General features: G+C 41.9%; 1 protein-coding gene across 2 annotated transcripts in view; it reads right to left on the minus strand.

Moving 5' to 3' along the window:
- The window catches only part of PSD (pleckstrin and Sec7 domain containing), a 232,949-nt gene that overhangs the window by 135,627 nt on the left and 83,907 nt on the right, over positions 1–13,415 (minus strand). Inside the window, exons 6-8 of one of the 2 annotated variants that reach the window (XM_075258168.1) lie at positions 7,892–8,086; positions 5,368–5,448; positions 585–697 (exon numbers count right to left, since the gene is read on the minus strand). In XM_075258168.1, the coding sequence (XP_075114269.1) occupies positions 585–697; positions 5,368–5,448; positions 7,892–8,086 (389 nt within the window). Of the gene's footprint in view, positions 1–584; positions 698–5,367; positions 5,449–7,885; positions 8,087–13,415 lie in introns of both variants that reach the window. The other variant, XM_075258167.1, reaches the window with a different exon arrangement.

The following is a 13,415-nucleotide window of genomic DNA, read 5'->3' on the forward strand; positions in this document are numbered from 1 at the left end:
CAGAGCTGCAGGTTCTCATAAGTGTCCAGGCTCAGGCAGAGACTCCCAGCACAGTCAATGTGAAACCCAATTGTTTGAGGAGGGGAGAGGGAGCGGTCAGAACGAGCACCTGTCGGCTTAGGAGGGCTAGAAAGAGTGGTGTGAACAAGTACCTAGATTCAGGGTGAACACCCGACAAACGGATTAGGTATCACAGAACACACGCCTGCATAAAAAGACTTGCCACTCAGTGAGGAATAGTGATTTTATTGCACTAGGTGGTAGTAGGAGGTACACATGAACTTCATATACTTATTTTAAATGACTTTAATAAAAGTTAGGTTTTAATCTTTATTTTTGTTGCAGTGGGGATACCCCTTTCTGGTCTTACCTGACCGTCAGACCCCTGCTGATCTAAAATTGATGGCCTCTCTTAAGAATAGTGCAACAATTTCTGAAGGGTGGGTTACCCCTTTAACACAACATCACACAATATCGTCATTGCAGGTCTCAACCGGCAATGAAGTTATAACTTCAAAAATTACTATGGACCTTTGTCATGGTTTGTAAAATACAATTATTTGCACGCACAAAACTAAACCAACCTTCTGATGATACGCAGTTTGTGTTGCACTGGTGGTATCGCTGAGAGAAATGGGCCAGTATTCGCTCTCTCTCTTGAGTCTCGCCCATGAGAGCCAATTCTTTCAAGAACATTCTAGAGTGGAAACAAATATTTCCTCATTATGTCAACAAGTCTTTACATTTTTATATCAAACATAGAGGGCAAACGTTCATAACTTTGATATTTTGCACAAATGCTACAGTCCTTAGGTCCCAATAGTTTGACCGCAGCCTATTATAAAAATGTTGCCCCAAACTACTTGTTCTTATTGTAATCATATCCTTAGAAGAAAACCAATGGCTCCAGAATGTCGGGAACTATGATCAACGTAATTCTAAGCCACCTTTCTTTCACATCTTTGGCTCTGCATTGCTGGATTGATCCACCAGTCTTTGCTTCCTAGTTCGTATTGTCAAACAGAAATGATTGCTCAGCCGTCACTGATTTTTTGTTTAATGTTACGCCATGTGCAGGTATAATAACATTACATTACTATTTCTAAAGTCATTACAGAAGCGGCAATACCCAATATGCATGTCGTACATTTTTTTTTTATTATTATTATTATTATTATCTATTAAATGTTTTGGGATGGGGGATTAATTCCAAAGTTTCCACATTAGACCACACCGATTGTCTAAACTTGCAATTGTGTGGAAAAAATGCATGTTTGGTTATTGGTTGGATATGGACCCATGTGAAATAAATTTAGAGAAGTCATGTTGTTCAGTAAACTATATAGGCATCTGCTCAATGACTATAAATATTACTAAATACCTGGGCACTTAGCAGAGGTACACAACCTTTTATAAAATCTGGATAGCGAGTTGTGATCTTGACTGCAGTTGCTCCTTCTATTGAAGTAATGGTACCGCTGACTGGCAAACTGAGCTCTATAGTTGTAGCTTACGCTTATACTTAAAGATAATCCACTTTGATATGGCTGGGACTAGGAATCTTGCCTATGAAAGCAAATCTGGTTTCTCTCCTTATATAAAGCAGGCAGGCTAACACAGAAATCCCACAAGATGCTTACAGCAGATGTGCATGTGTTTCATTGGAGTGAGGAAGCTAAGCGATTGCCAGACAATTATGGAGATAGCTTATCTATCTCCCAGGAGAACAAAAGATTGGGCATAATAAAATTCAATATGCCAAGGCTTATTTTCTCTTGACATCATCTGTCAGGCCCCATACATCTATATATATATATATATATATATATAGTCAGCTGGTCCAGCCAAAATCAGCGGGTCTAAAAATGCTTGTAATTATGTATAGGTGGGGGACATTAATTAGTGAGTAAAGATACACTAGCCCCTTCACTACAAACAGGGACAAATATGTTAGGCTGGCCATTCTGACCTAAAATTGAGATCTAAATTTTGTCAAAGTTAAAGATGATATTTGATTTCAATCTCAATTTTTTTTTTTCTTGCCATACAAGTTATAAATACCAACATACTTTTTTTGGGGAAAAACAACTCCTTAATAAATACTGACTTCCAAAATTGCCCCATTGATGCTCCCAGGCAATGTCATTAGGTTTCTTAGGAAAACAGACATTGATCTATAAGAAACTACTTTCCAAACGGTGGCATTAGAGCAAGTATTCCTTCGTCCATCAAGGAGAACTTAAAGAGGACCATTCACGTCCTGGGGCATATGCTATGTAATACACCGCTAGAAAACAGACTAAGGCTGTATTCACACAGAGTAACGCCAGGCGTTTTTTGTGTGTTTTTTGCACATAGCGCCGCGTATACGCCGCGTTAACGCCGCGCTATTTAGCGGTGGCCTTGCTCGGCGTTAACGCGGCGTTTACGCGGCGTAAACGCGGCGCTACGCGGCGCTATGTGCAAAAAACACACAAAAAACGCCTGGCGTTACTCTGTGTGAATACAGCCAAACGGCTTTCCCGTTCTGTGCCCCCGCTCAAGAGCTATCAGTGCCGGTACCGTAGCTCTTCAGTGTCAGAAGGGCATTTCTTACAGTCTGTCACGAACGCCCTTCCTCACAGTAGCGTCTATAGCACTGTACTGTGAGAGGAGGCGTTCCTTACTATTCAGCGATGACGCTGAGCATTGAGGAACTCCCCCAACCCCCCGACTCCTGATAGTACACGTCCTTAGACGAGTACTGGGGAGGTAAAGAATGCCTGTTCTCACAGTACAGTGCTATAGGCCCTACTGTGAGGAGTGGCGTTGGTGACACTGTCAGAAACGCCCTTCTGACATTGAAGAGCTACGGTAAATGCACCGGAAGCTCGTCAGCGGGGGACAGAACGGGAAACCTGATAGTGCACTGAATGCACTGTTGGCTTTCTAGCGGTGTATTACAACGCATGTGCCCTGAGCACATGAAATCTCCTCTTTAACTGCATATTCCTTTCCCAAACTTTCACGTGAAGTGTAAGTTCCTATGTAAAGAGGTCACCTTGAAGCTGGCAGGTGGGCTCTTACAATTTGATTTAAATGTGTACTAAGAATGAGAATATAGTAGGCATAGCTACATAAATACTTGTTACAATGTTTTGTGTTTGCACCTGCACGTTTAGCTTGCATTATTTGGCGGTGCTCACTAATTTTGTTTGTTGCATTGTGCATATGGGGTATGATTGACTCCATTTTGGTCATGGAAGCCACCCATCAACCCAAGGCTAGTTTTAATTAGCTTATAATATAGTTCAACTACACTTCCCCTGAATTAGGAGGCCTAGGCCCAGAGAGGGGAGTCTTTGTAGTATAGGATCCCATCAAAAAGTTAGGCTTGTTACTGCAAAATGGGCTTGCACAACTTGATCAAAATGAATGCCAAGAACCATGTATAATGCGTGAGGCAGTGTCTACAACCCACAGAAGTTGTTCAGGTTAGTGCAGCTCATCCAGGATGGCACATAAATTTGAGCTGTGGCCAGAAGGGTAGCTGTGTCTGTCAGTGTAGTTTCCAGAGCATGGTGCAGATATCAGGAAACAGGCCAGGACACCAGGAGAGGTGGAAGGGGCCATAGAGGGCAACAACCCAGGATCAGGACCGCTACCTCCTCCTTTGTGCAAGGAAGGAACAGAGAAGGATCAGAGCCAGAGCCCTGCAAAATGAGCAGCAGGCCACCAACATCCATGTGTCTGCTCAAACTGTCAGAAACAGACTCCATGAGGGCGATAAGAGGACCAGACGTCCAAGACGCTTACAGCACAACACTGTGCAGGGCGATTGGCATATGCCAGAGATCACCAGGATTGGCAGATTCAACAATGGCACCCTGTACTCTTCACAGATGACAGCAGGTTCACAATGAGCACATGAAAGACATGACAGAGTCTGCAGTCGTCACGGAGAACGTTCTGCTGCTTGCAACATCCTCCAGCCTGACCGGTCAGGCAGTGGGGCAGTAATGGTCTGGGTAGGCATTTCTTCGCAGGACTGCACAACCCTCCAGGGTACCCTGACTGCCATCAGGTACTGGTATGACATCCTCAGACCAATTGCAAGACCATATGAAGATGCAGTGTGCCCTGGGTTCCTTCTAATGCATGACAATGCTAGACCTCATGTGGCGGAAGTGTCTCAGAAGTTCCTGCATGATGAAAGCATTGGTGCTATAGACTGGCCTGCCTTCTCCCCAGACCTGAATCCAATAGAGCACAACTGGGACATCATGTCTTGTTCCATTCACCAACGCCACTTTGCACCACAAACTGTCTAGGAGTTGACTGATGCTTTAATCCAGGTTTGGGAGGAGATTCTTTGGGGAGGATATCTGCCACCTTTATCAGGAGCATGCCCGGGCGTTGTAGGGAGGTCATACAGGCATGTGGAGGCCACACACACTACTGAGTCTCATTTCCATGTTCATGAGGCATTTCCACTAAAGTTGGATCTGCCTGTAATTTGATTTTCCACTTTTGAGTATCATTCCAAGCCCAGACCTCCATGGGATAATCATTTACATAGATAATTTTATGTTTTATTGTTCTCAACACCAGTGGCATAACTACCGGGGTAGCCGGAGTAGCGGCTGCCACAGGGCCCAGGATATTAGGGGCCCGGCGACAGCCACTACCGCTGCGTTTTTTTTTCTTTTCTTAATAGGCCATTACCAGTTGGAGTTACTCCAGTCGGTAACTGGCCCTATTTACTTACCAATCCTGACAGTGGCTGGGATTGGTAGTGATGTCACGGGCCCCACAAAAATCATTATTATACTCAGAGGTCTTTTCAGACCCCCGAGTATAATGATCGGAGGTCCAGGTGAGGTAAAGTAACATAAAAAAAACGTGTTACTTACCACTCTGGGCAGGTTCGGGCCTACTTCTGGACGCTCCCTGACTTGCGTCCCGGTTCATGTGACGTCCTGGATTTCATGAAAATGGCCGACACCACCGAGGACTGCAGCGGAGCCGGAGATAGGTAAGTGATAAGGTCTCTGATTATTATACTCTGGGGTCTGAAAAGCCCTAGTTACGCCACTGCTCAACACATTACACTATGTAATGAATAAAGATATGCAACTGGAATATTTCATTCATTAATATCTAGTATGTGGTATAGTAGTGTTCCCTTTATATTTTTGAGCATTGTATATATACACAGTATGCTGTTAGTATTAGCAGAGTCCACATTTACTTCACATTGTTTGTTGGCAGATAGGAAATAACTTGCTTTGATATATCACATTTATATGAAATGAATACAATTGCTTTAGGATAATTTACTCTTTCCTTATATACTGCAGTAAAACACAGAATGTGAAGACAATTTACCTGAGTGCTTGATCAAGAGTCATTCCAGTGAAGACAAAAAATTTCAGATACTCTTCTGCAACCATCTTACTGAACTCATTACTGAAAATAAAAGGAGATAATGTTTGGTGTCTAGGTCACATGGAAATGTACACAAAATATACACAGGTCTACAAGGACCATGACAGAGAAAATACACGAGGTCTAATGTGATGAGAGACTGTACGGAATAAGAGGGAAGGTCTTGTATATTAATTATTCCAATTCACTAATATGGTAAAGCAGTGACTATGGCCCTTGTAATTGTGGTAATGATCAATAAGGGGCTGAATTATTATCTGCCCCTACTATTGGTCAGTCAGCAGACATCATAGGAATGTTCTACCACATCCTAACCTTGCTACAAGGTAAGTATTTATGGATTTTGTTTAGTAAGGGAAACAATGACATGATACCTTGTCTACCTAATAATCTTTGTTAACATTCACTGCTTATCCTACATTTTAGCGTTCCGAAAGCAGTAATATGCAAGGGTTCACATCTGGGGACCCTCCGAACAGAAACCTAATCCACTTAAAATAGTGTATAATGGGGTCAGTGTGGTTTCCAGTCGGTTTCGGTGCTCGAAAAGAGCAAAAAAAATTCAGAGAGAAATCTTTTCATGTGGAGACGTGAATGGAATCCCAGCACATTGTATGAACCCAGAGTAATCGATGGGATAAAAACAAAACAAAAAACAATAGCAGTATAGATGAACATGATGATATATATATATATATATATATATATATATATATATATATATATATATATATATATATATGTATGTTACAGGCCAGGAAATATGTGTTAGAGTATTGGGGATGAATGCTAAAAGTCAAGTCATTTGTAAGTTTAGCTCAACTATTATAAAGTTTTTGTAGTATTATTTGCTGGGTCTCTAGACATGTTAATAGCAGGGATGCAATAGGATTAGGAGGTTCTGCTCTGGCAAACAGGCTATGAAGTACTAAAAAATAATAGGAGAACATTTTTCCATAAGGAGAAACCAGATGAACTTCATCCAGTTTTTTCTCTATGGTAAACACTTATGTTTGCCACCAGATGATCAGCTTTTCCAAACAACACAATTTCACAATATTGCAAAGAACAAAGTAGTCAGCGGCACTACTGCGGCAATGCTTGTATTCATAATCTTGTGTCAGTATTGGCAAAAATTCCCGGCTGCAACAGCCAAAAAACCATGGAATAAATTAAATCCCAGGGTGGTGCTCACTGTGAAAAAACCTAGACAGGCAGTGACATATCGATGTGAAATGTAGAAAACAGGGCACTCACCCGCCACGGGATACATAAAACATTCGTTTTTATTTCAGGCTTCCTGACGAAGTGCACTAAGCACGAAACGATCGTCGCTGTTTGTTTCTTTGCATCATTCCGTCTTCTGTACCCCGATGGTCAAGGTTTGACCTTTTTTTTAAGAGGATGAAATAAAAACGAATGTTTTATGTATCCCGTGGCGGGTGAGTGCCCTGTTTTCTACATTTCACATCAATTTCACAATATTGTCACCAAATCTCTATCCTATGTGTGGCCATCCAATAGTTGTGCTGTGAATTGCAGCTTGTCAAGTGCTTTGTTAGCCTATTGTGACCTTGTAATGAAATGATTTCATAAGAAAATGGGAATTTTAACCAAATTCGAGCTAAGGTAATGGTGGACACTTCTGTGTGTCAATTCTAATTGTAATACGAGGCAAAATGCAATAAAAATAGGAGAATAAGGGCAGAAGGGCTACGAGAAATATCCCTTTGTTTTTCATTTTCTATATTTTGTGCTTCTTTGGGGTGAATTCACACTCAAATCCACCTCAAAATCCTTCTCAAAAACGCTGTTCATTTATTTCAATGGGAGTCATTAGCAGTTTTTTTTTCTCTAGCTGATTATTTTTCAGCTAGAAGGAAAAAAAGTGATATAGCTGATCTTCAGTGGGAGATGGAAAAAAAATGTGTCATGGTTTATTCGCCTGGTTTTTGCAAAAAATGCATAAAAATTTGTGTATTTTTAAGTGGATTTTTCAGGTTCATACAGGGTACTGGAGTACAAAAAAACATGTCAAAAATAAAGTGCAAAAATCCACCATCTAAAACAGAAAAAAAAACTGCAGCAAAAACAGTTACCTAATTTTCTGCCTGCAAAACACTATGTGTGAACATACCCTTAATACTAAAGGCTGAAATTTATTATTACATGGCCTCAAAAAATCTTAGCTTTATATATAAAACACAGAGTAGTTAATAAAAAACAACATTTCTTTCTCGTATGAAAATCTTTTTGTTTTCTTTCTCTATGACAGGTCGTTCCAATGAATTATGAGAATTTGACAATGTCTTGTCATGCATGAAACCAAAGAACGTAATAATGTGGTGGTGACTGATTGTTGAAGTACGACACAGATCAGAGATGAAGTCCTGAAGTTCACCACATGACAGATACTGGATAACAGGTCTGTGTTATATATATTTCTTACAATACCCACACGTACTTCTTCCCCAGGTGCCTTGCCACATCAGCTTTCTTGAACCCATCCAGATTGTACAGTCTCTTTGCCAATCGTTTTGCAGCTTCTTGATCTGCCTTATGCCCATTGGATAAGGTATCTGTGCTTCCTAATGCCAGCCTTTCAGTGCTGTCCATTTCTGACTCAAAATCTGATGCCATATTGCCAAGAGGTGGTTCACTACATATGAAATAGAGAGGACAAAAGTAAACACCTAAATTTCATTATGTATATTACAAAACAGCACAAGTAATAAGATAATCCTTTAATAGTCCTACCATGGAGAAATTTCAGTGTGTTACAGCAGCAGGGTAATACAGATACCGGATAATAATCAGTAATATATTACAGAAGTAGACACACACACACATGCTGAGAAAAGAAAAAAAATACTAGGAATCAATAGCAGCTAAGGAAGAAAAAGAAAGAAGGAAGACTTCAGAGTCATTTAGTTCTTTGTGCGGAGTGGTCTCGCTTGGTCAGATGTAGATTATGTAACCTGACCGCGGTTGGGAGGAATGAACTCCGATTGGGCTCCTTCTCACACTTGGGGTGAAGCAGACAGTCACTTACAGGGCTGCCAAGTCCCATCAAGGTCTCATACATGAGGTGGGATTTATTCTCCCACATGGAGGTCACCACAGATAGTATCATTCTGTCATCCACCATCTGTACTGGGTCCAGAGGGCTCCCCAGGCAGAGCTGGCCCTCCTGATCAGCCTGTCAAGTCTATTTCTGTCCCTGGTTGATATACTGCTCCCCCAGCAGGCCACACCGAAAAAGATGGCTGATGCTACCACAGAGTTGAAAAAGGCCCTAAGAAGTGGCCCCTGGACTCCAATGGCTCTTAGCCTCCTGAGCAGGTAGAGTCTGCTGTGGCCCTTTCTGTGCAGCGCCTCCAGGTGATAAGCCCAGTCTAGTTTATTATTGAGGGGCACATCTAGGTACTTATAGGTCTTGACTATCTCTATGCATGTCCCTTGGATCTCCACCGGGGTCGGAGCACTTCTCCGCTTACTAAAATCCATCTACTTGGTCTTCCCAGCATTAATCCTGAGGTGGTTCCGCTGGCACCATTTAACAAAATCTCGGTTTAAGTCCCTGTATTCCCTATCGTTGGGAAGGTATGATCTAAGAAAACCTTGGACTACATTTGAGAACTTTCAGTAGTGAAGCAGAAACAACCTTAGAACAAACTGATCATTCCCTTTATAGGGGTCCTTATAAAAAAAAAAAAAAAAAATAGTTGTTTTGATGTGCTTCAAATAGAATGATTAACCACTTCAGTACCTGACCAGTTTGTGGTCCAGGACCAGACACATTTTAGGTTTATTTTGTATGTGCGGTTTTGAGGGCTGTAACATTTATCTCATACATCTCATTCAACTAATCTTTGTGTCTTTTTTTGGGGACACATAGGGCTTTATTTTTATGTTATTTTTATTTTCGAATGTGTTTTATTTATTTTTTTTATATCTGGGAAAATATAAACATAATAGAAGGGAAATTGTGTCTAGTTTTCACTTTTCTTTTTTTTAATTTAATAACACAAAGTGAAACTGAAAAACTTTATAAAATAGTTTTTCCTCTCCATTACGCTAATTTTTATTTTATATGGTGTTGTCAGGGGTGGGGCTATAACCTTTAATAACGTCATTTTATTGGCGTATTATTTTACGTATTTTTTTAATTATTTTATTTCATTTTTTTTCAGATGGTGTCCCCATAAGGTCATAAGAGACCTTTGGGGACATCTGACCTTTTTTTTTTTTCTATATTGGAGGCCGATTTCTCCCATAACTGGGGCTGGTACATTTATCCCCAGTTGCAGGAGGAATACAGCCTCCTGCATGCTGTATACACAGTATACAGAGCTGATCTGGGTCCTGTAGGACCCAGTATCTCTTGCAAGATGCTGCTCCCGGTGGATCACGTGACCGCCGGGTCAGAGGGCGGCCGCATCATGGCGGCGCCCATAGCCATGTATACAGCGCTCATTGAGCGCTGTATACAAAGCGATCGAGATGGCAGGGGAGGTAATAAACCTTCACTGCCATCTCCGGCTGAAGTTACCGCCCGCTCCCAGTGAAAGCAGCTGCATGATCTTTTGCAGCTGCTGTGTTCTGATTGGACGTACTGGTACGTCCTGTCAGAACAAGGCAACAACCTCCTGGACGTTTATAGTCTATGGGTGGTCCGGAAGTGGTTAAAATGCCTAAACTTCTTAAAGAAGATCCTTTCACCACATTTGCCAACTCCATCTCTTTACATCTTTCAATAGGCTCTGTTCCACTGATTCTGGCAGTGTCAGAATTTTTTCTCCAGTCTCTACAGTCCCCGAACTGTTAGTGCTGTTAGTTTTAGTGTCTTATATGCCATTCTCGGCCATGTTGGGCAGAAGCCATTAAGGGGTGCGATAATGAGCTCTGACACTGTCCAGCTCTGAATTACATACCTTGCCAGTTCCTGCCTGACACAGACCACCTGACGGTACAGAGCCTAAGTAGCATACTAGACACCAAAACTAGCTGTAATGGTGGGGGCTACAGAAATAACACCAACTGCACTGGAAATAGTGGAGCAGCATCTAATAACAGATGATATGAATAGGAGTTGGTGAAGCTAGTGAAAGGTCCTTGTTAAATGACGAAAGATGTCCAGATTTCTGTGCCAGTCCCAGGGTCCAGAAAGGTCCACTCGCGCATTTGTGTCAACATAGGAAGAAAGCTTCCTCCTCTTCTTTGTGTTAATGTTGTGCTTAAGGCCCCATTCACATGGGGCTAGGGACCGCGTATTTTGGTCCAGATTTTGACGCGGGAAGCCGGCTTACCGCTCCGGAGTAGGCCCAAATGAATGGGCCTAGTCCAGAGGGTGCTGCCAAAAGGCCGACGCCGGGGCTGAATGAGCCGCGGAATCCACCTGAAGAGAGGGCAGCTCGCTTCTTTTTTTGTGCTAGCGAGAACAAACCGCTAGCGGAAAAAAGAACGCTAGCGATCTGCATAGACCTGTATTGTGAAGGGGCGGATTTTGAGGAGGATTCTGCGCCAAAATCCACCCCTTCTTGCCCCGTGTGAACGGGCCCTAATGGTATCTGGTTGCGTAAGGGGGTTCATTAAGTTAAGCTTGCACCCTTAGCTAATGAAATGAGTCCACACCCTTCATCAGGTCCCCAACACAGAGAAAGAAGAAAAAGTGCTCTCTTATGTGTCAGGAAGGGTGTGTAAGTGGAGTTTTAAATTTAAGTAATGTCCATTTGAAACACATTGAAACAACATTATATATGGCTACAAATCCTCTTTTGCTAACATTAACATCTTGTATTATTACTTTTGTGATTACCTCCAGTATAGTATGACTGAAGTTAAGAGTATAAAAAGTGGTGGACATAACAATAGAGGTTAGTTGTGACTAGAAATAATTCAATGTTATTCTAAAAAGAAATCTGACAGACATTTGATTGGTCACCATATTTGACCCCCTCTTTGTTTTTTGTTTTTTTTATCCCTGTGTTATATTTCACATAGCAAATCCCGACATCTACAAAGCACTGCGAATAAAGTGCGCTATAAGATTGCTATATCCCTACATATCTACATCCCTGACTGGTAACTCACTGGAATTGCTCATTTGCATGTATAAATTCATCAGCTTTTTGCCCTATAAAGGGAGAAAGGCATACAAAAGGTAGCGTAAAGAGGCAACTATGATGCTTATTACATTGCTAAAGTTTCAACCTCACAAGCACTATATATGGCTTTCTCACGGTGTGCCCCAATGTTTTTTGAGTTTTACAAGTTATAGGAACAGATCTAAGCATTTCTTGAAGGATTAGTGACATTTCCCACTTGTAAAACTTTCCTCCAAGTTCTTCCAAAACATTAATACAACTGAATGGATTACTGTGGGTTCTTTTGATCTATTGGTAGAGCAATCTGGTATATCCATAAACCTCTATAGTGCCCAGTAACAGACGAACTGAGAAAGGCAGAGGCCACGAGTTGTGGACAAGCTGTGTTTTGTGTAGTAGATTTTGCTGCATTTTTCTCATCCAAAGCCAGGAGTGGATTCAGCAAAAGGGAGGCGTATAAGAGCTTTGTTTGTATTTGGCATTCCTTCTAAAGTGATGGCACTAGCAGCCTTGTGATCGGATACTAGATCTATCATTGGTAGAAGAGGCAAGGGACTGGGAAGAATTCAGTGCACAGAGCTTTGGTGTTTCACGTCCTAGGCCAGTGATGGCGAATCTTTTAGTGACCGAGTGCTCAAACTGCAACCCAAAACCCACAAAATTTTCGTGGAGTACCAACATGGCAATTTAAACTTAATACTGTGTGGATTCACAATTGCAGACAGTTATGGACCACAAATTGCAGTCATGTGAATGGGGCTTTACAGAGCTTTCAATAATACAAAAAACCATACTGAAATGTAAAACTCTCTGCATTTTGTACTTTCAACAATTAATGTTTTATAGTGACCGTGTAATGTTATTACATCCTGTACTAATATCATGTCTGCTAGATAACAGATACTGTGTGATATAAATAGTGAGGGGATCCCAGTATTATACTGTATGCTCTACAGTGACCCCCCCTACAGTATTATATGCTGCATAGTAGGCCCACCACACAGTATTATATTCTCCACAGTACCACAGTAGTCCCCCCCCCACAGTAATATACTCTCCATAGTAGCCCTCCACAGGATTATATGCTCCACAGTGGCACCCACACACAGTATTATATGCTTATAAATACACCCCCAAGTATTCTATGCTCCTCAGTACGCTCCCTCCCATACACAGTATTATATGCTCCTCAACACATATCCTCCCCGTCTTATATGCTCCTCAGTATGTATCCCCTCAGTATGATATACTCTTTAATACCCCCCCCAGTGTTATAAGCTCCTTAGTACGCCCCCAGTATTATCTGCTCTTTAACATGCCCCCCAGTATTATCTGCTCTTTAATATGCCCTCCCCCCAGTATTTATTTATTTATTTTTTTATAAATTCTTTATTTATAAAATCAAGGATACAGAAAAGGGAAATCAAATGTCAATCAAACAAGCAAAACAAGCAACAAAACATGCGGGACCCAAGTACAATAAGGGCCGCCGAACAAATTGAAAGGCCAAACCTCACCACAACCAACAAAACGGGAGAGGAGCGGCCAACACCACAGCTCCAGGAAAGGTGGGGGTAAACAAGATACGAAGGGAAACAAAGGATAGGGATCTAGGGGGGGAGACAAAGAACAGATCAGGAAGGTAGGAAAGGGGGGGGGGGGAGAACGGCCAAAAGGGAAGGGGGAAGTAGGGAGATGGGGAGAGCCCCGGGGCAAACCTGCCACAAAAACCTCACACACCACCCATGATATCCTGGTATTGACCCGACCCCTGGAAAAGGATCCAGGGGGACCAGGCCTTCAGAAAAACATCATAGGCGTCCCGAAGAGACGCCGTGAGGTCTTCCATAGCCTGGAGGTCCTCCACCTTGCGAACCCAAT

The sequence above is a fragment of the Leptodactylus fuscus genome, chromosome 10 (genome assembly GCF_031893055.1).
Source record: "Leptodactylus fuscus isolate aLepFus1 chromosome 10, aLepFus1.hap2, whole genome shotgun sequence".
NCBI lineage: Eukaryota > Metazoa > Chordata > Amphibia > Anura > Leptodactylidae > Leptodactylus > Leptodactylus fuscus.